We start from the raw sequence: 8322 nt of genomic DNA, 5'->3' as shown, positions 1-8322 counted from the left end.
GGCAATCAAAATCAAGTAATAATAACAACCATAAATGAGTATATAAAGAACTGTTGTCATGTACCACCCAGTAACACTATTTTTATCAACATTATCACCTCCATATGTAATGTATCACACATTCACACCTTAGTCTCAAGTTCTTTATAATAATCTAGTAACATTTATTCAAGTTAAAATGAATCAAAAATAATAATTGGAAAGTTAATGAAAATTAATGTAGGGATTATAAATTAACAGAGAAGTATCATAGACAAACAATTAATCATACAACTGAAAACAAAAACTCACCTGAGGTTCATGAGATCTCCAAGTTCAGCTGGCAGTGACCGCAGCTTGTTACAAGATAAGTCAAGGGCTCGCAAGTTAACAAGCTGATTTATATCAGGTGGCAGCCTTTGGAGATTGTTATTTTTTACGTATAAAGCAGTTAAGTTTTGTAAATGAAATAGATTAGGGCTCAAATTTCTGATGGTGCCTGTTATCTCCAACTCAGTCCACTGGGGCTTCTTTCCAATTGTTGGCTCCTCAGGTGAAACTGAGTGATTGCGGTTTCTGTTGAGACCATTGTTTTCGTTTTTATTGTTTTCTTTATGATTTCGAGGCATAATATATCCTGAAAATTACATTTTCCTCAAGTATTTGTTCTTTTCACTGGAATTTAGTGACCAATTCATTTCTACTAGTTAGGCATTAGGCAAAGTCACTAAAATTTTGTCAAAATTTTTTGAAAACTTTGCAGGGCCTTCTTAACCGTCAACAACTTAATTGGAAAATGGGTCAAAACGAGATTTTTCAATGGATATTACAATTTTCATTTTTATTTTCATCAAAATACGGGTTCAACAAACTCTAGCAATATGCAAACAAACGCGAGCAAATGCCATTAAAAATCGTCAGTCTTTTTCCAAATATAATTTAAACAGTGCCTATTACATCAAAACATAAAATAGAATAAATTTATGATTACTTGCTTATGCATAAAAAACAAAACTGTTTTGATTAGAAAGCGCTTGGAGACAACAGAGAAGGAGATATCAACATTTCGAGAACCGTAAGACAAAAAGCATGACCTTCATTAATTGCTCAAAATAAAAAGGATAATTAATTACCTTCATCTACTTCGAGGGTGATGGGGAAGAGAACGATATGTAAAAATATTCAACTTCGCGAAAAATTCACTTGCTTCACAACACTAACACTCCATAAAAACTCCAGTGTGTCCACGAACAATCAAATGACTTTGACAGACGTTTGTCACTAAAACTAAAAATCCCCAGATATAGTTCCATTTTTGAAATAATTTTAATAAAAATATAGGAAATAAAATTGTATAAATAAATCAGAAACTGTTTATATAATACGTTAATTAAAAACGTCAAATGACGTCATTTTTAAATCTGTATGAAATTATTAGAATTACGTATTACCCAGACACATAAATAAAAGTTGATATTCAAAACAAAAGGGACTGAGATGTATTAAATAAATTTGTTATTAATTAGTACAACATAAAATATTTTATGCGTACGAAAAATGCACTTAATATTCATTTACTTTTAAAATTCAAAGTATTTTGTTTTTGAAAAGAATAATGGAGTGAAGACCAAAACGAACTAATGAAGAGAGCAGAGCTGTATTTGAAAATTTTATTTTACAATACAGCAGCTCTTATAAAAACTGAAATAGAATTATACAAATACTCTAATTTAGTTCCTTAATGATTCGGACAAAACAAGTACCATAAAAAAATTGGACAAAACCTGAATGGATTCACGTGTTGCTTTATTTTCAAAAAAAGAAAAAAAGTTTCTCTACTTCACATGAGTATTCATACAGGTCTAATTAAAACCCTTGCTGGTCTCTTAATTTAATGTTTATAGAAGAAATATAATAGAGGTAGCCTGTATGGTGTGCTTATACCATTATTTGCCATTCAAAAGCATCTAAAAAGTTTATTGCGGCGACTAAAGGTCATTTCTAGGTAAAATTAATTGATTTTATGATAAATGATTCAAATAAATAGGTCGTCTTGATGGACTTCGATGTTAGTGTAAGTGTAACTCAATTTCCAAAAGTCTAGACACACAAAATCTTATTATCCTCAAAATTCAAACTGAACAAGTAGTATTACGTAGTTAGTATCAGCAATTTATGCTGAAATGTACGATGTGTTGCATACCTATTTAGAAACAATTCCTTTAAATTTAATTTTTCAAAAAACTTTTAACACAAGGAAAGTGATTAAACAAACTGTTCACAAAAGTGAATTTCGACCACTCGAAGCAATGATGCTAACAGTTTCGAGCTCACAGTGTCTGATAGAAGGGAAGAACTAGTTTTTAGATAAATTAACTAATGATTTTTTCTTTCTTGTAATCACTTTAAAGGCAATGTATGGTGCAAAATGCAGTAAAATCGGGAGTTTAAATAAGTCTTAAACTACAATATTATAAAGCCACTGATAACTTTTCGGATGTGAGTAGACAATAAAAACACATCGCTCCGACTTTATATTTATTAACTTCTAAACTTAAAAGGAAAACGAACATAAAGACAGCTTATCGTACATCTTAAATATAGGAGAGAAATAGGATGATGAGAAAATAAAATTAAATCAAGCCGGCGAACGACGATACAAAAAACATAAAACGGTGTAGTATTAAGAATAGGTACACGACACGATTTTCGTTCTCTCTTTCTTTCTCTTTCGCTCTCTCACTCCGTTCTGTGTGTGCGGACTTAGGATACGACCAATTGGAGTTGAAGTCAATGTAGATGTCGCTCCATCGACCCTAGGATACTACAGGCGCGCGCATGCGCCTTTAATATCCGCTTATGTATTATCACACGTATAGTCGACAGTACACACAACGCGCACAAACACGCGACTTCTATACCGAGTGTCGCGGTAAATTATAAAATTAAACAAACACGTAGACCGTTCCATGTGTATATATAATATATTTATACTGCCAAGTTATTCCGTTTACATGTAGTCAATAACACAGTGCGATTGCGACCAACGTGACAGTACGTCATTAGAAAAAGGAACTTTTTCTATTTCTTTCTTTTTTTATATTGTTATTCAGAAAAAAAATTAAATTAAAAATGAAACAATTGCGTTTCAAATGCGCAAAAACTGAACATTCGTAGTCAGAAATATTAACGACAATAGAAATGAAAAAAAGACCCGTTTNTTTTTTATATTGTTATTCAGAAAAAAAATTAAATTAAAAATGAAACAATTGCGTTTCAAATGCGCAAAAACTGAACATTCGTAGTCAGAAATATTAACGACAATAGAAATGAAAAAAAGACCCGTTTGCAGGCACTAATAGACGACTTTTTTGCTGCTGATGTTGGGTAACGAAAGAAAACAGACATCGGTAGATGTATGATTATACTTATAGTTCGAAACAAATAATTATTGGCACAGTCTTAAACCTCTTAACCGTCTTCTTTGGGTGGTGTAAACCATCCTGAAAACAAAACACAAACATAAAAGCGAAACGTGTCTAAATATTATCATAGCTACATAAAAAGAAGATCTTAATCTCTGCACAATTTCTGTCGTTTGATATTGCTATTGAAGCTTTATCTCTTAATTCAAAAATTGTGTATTGTTTTCTCTTAACAATTTTCTAACTCCCATTGTAAACATCTTCAATAAATTAATAATCATGGGCTTAAAAAGGGACTTACTTCAACATTACACACAAACACCGCAATATTATTTTTATGTTAGATACATAATTTAATCACTATTGCAGAGTTTGCAAACATTAAAATTTTAAAACTGAACATTCGTAGTCAGAAATATGAACGACAACAGAAATGCAAATATATGAAATAATTGAAAAACGAAACATCATAAATCTTTGATGTGATTCAACAGTTTGGCCAAAATTAGAATATATGTTATAATGTTTCATGTAGAAATATGAGTACAGAAGGAATAACAGAAATTTGAGGAAATACAAATAAACACCATGGAAGGAAATAACAGAACAATAGGAATAGACCATTTTGAAACGTACAAGAATCAACAACGAATCGCAAAAGAAAGTGATAATAGTGGAAGTCTAGGAAAGCAAGAGTATATTTTTCAAATTTACGTATATTGCTTCACAGGAAACAAGAAATAAGAAACTAACTATTCAAATAAAATTCCTTGGCGAATTAAATTCTTTCTCTACATGTTAAGAGTACAACAGTAAAATGTGTTAAACTTGAAAGTTGATCAAAACATTATCAAAGTAACTATCAGTACAACGGTCAAATTGCGCCTTAAAAAAAAATAAATTTCATGAAACGACCTTTACGTATTTCTAAAATTTTCGTACACAAAATAACGTAAACATAGACGAATAAATACAATAAATGTACAGCACGTATAGATAATACTGCCTTTACTATTTAAAAAACCATTTCTTAATATTCATATAGATAAGAAGAACAACATGAAAAATTCATTCACTATTGATATTAAAAAATTAATGTGTCACCTACTATAAAGAAAATTTAACTTGTTGGAATAGGAAGCAATTTAATTTATTTATTAATAGTTTTTCATATAAAATTGGTTCCTTTTTCTTACTTAATTTGACCAAAACTATTATATTATGCTTTCTGTCACGTTTAAATTAAGAGTTATCATTCTGTGAGATTTTTGTTAATATCGTCCTAATCTGTTTGTTATTTATTTATGTAGTCTTATCATCAAAAAGGCCATAAGTAGTGATAATTAATACAAAAGTATTTTAAGTTTTATATTGTCGTGTTAATTATTTATCAAGACGACAACCTAAAACCCCGATTAGAAATACTACAGAAAGGGATAGGATAATTGGAAGAATTCAAAGTCAAATTGGTTTCTTATATCCCACGTTAAATGGTACTAAGTCGATCAAAAAACATTATTGTCTTTGATAACTGATTATGAATTAAATGCAAGCAATAGAATGCTAATGCTCAAAGGACAACTATTTAAAGTCCTTAGACTTTGGCCTTCAATAATAAAATCTGTTGTTTGGTGCCCCACTATTTACATTTAATTATCAATTACAAAACAAGTGTCCTTTCATGTGAGAAACCAATTAGTTATTTGACTTGGAAATAACTCATTTATTCTATTATCCTATATACTTGCAGTGCACGTATAATACTCACCGTTCTTTTCGTGAATTTGTACGAGCGATTTGAAACTTTGTTGAGCACGTGCAAGACTATATTGTCCCTGCGAGCAGACTTTCGGTGCCCCGAACTGGATTCTCGCTTTGCCCTTGACCAGTGTCGCTGAAATTTGCATGATTACTGCTTCAACAGTGTATGCACTCGACCAACCCTGCTTCGTCAAGAGCTCCATGCAAATCGCCCCTCCCACTAACACATAGCCCCCTGTGAAAACAACCAATGCAAAAATCCATCTTTCTCAAAACATAAGACCATTAAGGATAATACGTCACCTGAAATGATAGGATGGACCACCCTTACGAAAGGAGGTTCGAAAGGATAAGTGTCTTTAAAAAGCATGTTAAGAAGGATAGCGTCTTTGCCCTCCTTCTCCTTCAGGAGTGCGAGGTCGTGACTCAAAGGACTGTCCGGATCCACAGCCATCAGACGAACGTTCCACTCGTATATGGAATCGTTCACTAATTCAATTTGGTACATTTTGTTCTTGAACGAATCTGACCGATAAATATCTCGCAATTCTTTCATGAGACGATCGGTTGCTTGGACTGATCCAGACACTGAACCCTATAATGAATATTTCAATCAATTTTAGGCAAAGTAGGAGTCTTGCGTTGATTACGCTCACAACCGAAGTAGGCGAAGCACGTATCTACTGCGAACAATGTTAATGGTAAATAAGGTATTTCTTTTATTTTTTGGTTTATTAGTTTTAGGCAACTTCTTTTTAACCTACCTTCAAGTAATCCTGTCTCTGATTCTGTCTTAACCGCTCAAGAGTTGCTAAATGTTCCACGCACATTTCGTCAGCTTTGTTGCGACTATCTTCCATTTCCATGGCCAAATCTTCATCTGCATCACTATTGGCCCCATCTACGTCACTTCCCACTTCTCCATATTCATCACTATCCAACCCCTCATCTTCCATTTGTTCAGTACCATTTGTTATGCTGGAACATAAAAAGTAGTAGTTGTTTATCAAAAAATTTGCAGAAAACAAATGCCTATTTATCTTTAAAATACTTAGCTCTTCAAATGCAAAGTTGGCTCAGACCTCAAGTAGTATAAGTTTACCACTGATAAAATATTACCTAATCATAAATAAATAAATACATACTTATAGATAGATACTATATTACACCCACTTGAACAAGCATGTACCCACTTACATACATTCAAAAATTTGCATACATATATATACATATCTACTGGTGAGTAATTGCATAATTTTATACTTCTTCAATAAAGTATTTAACTAATTATAAAAATGTTAATATGGAAATAGTAATGCATCTCTATTTATATACGTATGTACCATGTCAGTTACAAAGTATCAATGTCAAGGTCAAAAAAGAGAAACTTTCTTACACAATTTGTTAAATGCACAAGTTTTTTCAATTTAAATAAATATCTAAAAAGCAATCATCAGCTTTCAATTTTTGAAACATGCTACCATACATGAATGCATAATTAACTGGTATTGATTATCAATATTATTTCTCTTTAATTTTGAAAACTTTGGACTAATTAACAAAACATCAATTATAAACATCTATTGTTACATTTAAAGCAACAAACTAGTTTTAATAACAATATAATGCCAGTANGTAACAAATAATTTAATATAAATTTTTTTGTAAAAATCAATTTTACCTACCTTTCACTAGTAACTTGTGCACAAGGAATACTTAATCTATCTATATCGGGTGGCTCTGGGACGGCGTGCAAACGGCATAGTTCTTGTAAAAGTATTGCTACTTGTCGGATTATATGATTATCAATACCTTGTGTGTTGCTTAAAATTTGCACTGCGTTTGTAATACTTGTTTCTTCAGAATCGGCGAACCATACCGGGGGTACAGAAGGGTATGTTTCCTGTAATTAATTAAAACGGTTATGTAAAGCTCTATTTACATATTTGTCTATCTATTCAGGATGTTAGACCCATCTGTCAGCTGTTTGCCTACATATGTTAAATGTCAAAAATAAACATGGAGAACCTTTGTTATCATTTGTTAATTTAAAACTTTAAATTTGTCTGTAATATATTTGTGACCTTGATTTAACGATTAACTGTAAGTTCATACTTACTGTAATATTAGCATGAATTTCGTATTTCTTGCCGTTTTTACCAATAAACCTACAACTAACTTCATCTACACTCGCGGACAATATCTGAAATCGTTCATGATTTTTCGGAAATATAGATTCTAATGTCCTTATTTCTTGTTTGAGTGTATTTAAACAAGCCATATGTTTCACTATAAATTAATTTTGGTAGTTTTTTTAAAATTTACAACTGAATTAACACTAACTAATTTATTACGATCACTCCCTTTCTTTACTCCAAAATGGCCGCACGTTCCGCAACACATTGAAAAATGAAATGGAAAAACCGATTCGATAATATTCGGTACCAATCGGAAAGAACTCGTTTTGATTGTAAACCAGGCTGGATTAACGGGATATGCCTACAGGACAAAAATTGTTTCAATATCTTTTTTTTTCTAATCCTTCACTTTTTTTATTTTATATAGACCATACCTAAAAAATTCCAATCAGACTACAATGCGATACAATTTGATAATTATGAAAAAATCTGATTTCTTATGAAATGAAAAGAACTTTTCAGCAAAAGAAAAAGGAATGAAAACATATTTTATATACAATTTCCTCCAAGCATTAGAAGCTAATTATAAACATAACATGCAGCAACAAAAATAAACATTTAATTTAACCAAAATGATATGAATAATGTTAGGCAACCCATTTTACAGCAATCGCAACAAAATTGTTCTTTTTATTAATTAAAATAGAAATTAGGATATTAAACAGCGTACAAACTATTTTTGATTGTAATAATGGAGAAATCAATTCCCATTTTCTATCAGAAAAAATCTACAAGGGACATATGTGTGTAAAATGCAAAAAATTTGATTTGCAACACTATCTACTTGAAACGCTAATTTTATAAACACATCTGAATCTCTAAAAGTCCGTACATACATACATACATACATATGTGGGTACTTCTTACATGTACAGAAATATTATTTAATTTATTTTCTGGACAAAGCCAGGACGGAGGGGGTTTCGCGGTTGGTATAAGAACCCGCAACCTTTTGCGAC

The 8322-nt window shown here is 31.3% G+C and overlaps 1 protein-coding gene and 1 long non-coding RNA gene across 2 annotated transcripts; both read right to left on the bottom strand.

The window, feature by feature from the left end:
• Nucleotides 1-582: 582 nt before the first annotated feature.
• Nucleotides 583-1346, bottom strand: LOC112904516. The gene is made up of 2 exons (XR_003231145.1): nucleotides 1113-1346; nucleotides 583-616 (listed from the first exon to the last, which is right to left on the bottom strand). It is a non-coding gene; the product is annotated as an uncharacterized LOC112904516 (long non-coding RNA).
• Nucleotides 1347-3200: 1854 nt separating this feature from the next.
• LOC108738795 (ubiquitin-conjugating enzyme E2 Q2) lies at nucleotides 3201-7598 on the bottom strand. Its single transcript, XM_025974659.1, has 6 exons — nucleotides 7285-7598; nucleotides 6851-7068; nucleotides 5930-6143; nucleotides 5469-5760; nucleotides 5173-5400; nucleotides 3201-3482 (listed from the first exon to the last, which is right to left on the bottom strand). Exons 1-6 carry the CDS (start codon nucleotides 7444-7446, stop codon nucleotides 3451-3453), a joined length of 1146 nt encoding a protein of 381 aa, XP_025830444.1. The 5' UTR covers nucleotides 7447-7598; the 3' UTR covers nucleotides 3201-3450.
• Between the last annotated feature and the right edge of the window lie 724 nt (nucleotides 7599-8322).

The sequence above is a fragment of the Agrilus planipennis genome, unplaced genomic scaffold (genome assembly GCF_000699045.2).
Source record: "Agrilus planipennis isolate EAB-ADULT unplaced genomic scaffold, Apla_2.0 scaffold197, whole genome shotgun sequence".
Taxonomy (NCBI): Eukaryota; Metazoa; Arthropoda; class Insecta; order Coleoptera; family Buprestidae; genus Agrilus; species Agrilus planipennis.
The sequence above is the reverse complement of the archived record's forward strand: the minus strand, read 5'-3'. Positions and strand labels throughout refer to the sequence as shown.

Bases quoted from the DNA above. Each gene is read 5' to 3' on its own strand.
- LOC108738795 (XM_025974659.1), bottom strand. From the start codon at position 7,446: ATGGCTTGTTTAAATACACTCAAACAAGAAATAAGGACATTAGAATCT. The intron at 7,069-7,284 runs GTAAGTATGAAC...AATTAATTACAG, and splicing joins AAATTCATGCTAATATTACA to GAAACATACCCTTCTGTACC. The intron at 5,401-5,468 runs GTGACGTATTAT...TTGTTTTCACAG, and splicing joins GGTCCATCCTATCATTTCAG to GGGGCTATGTGTTAGTGGGA.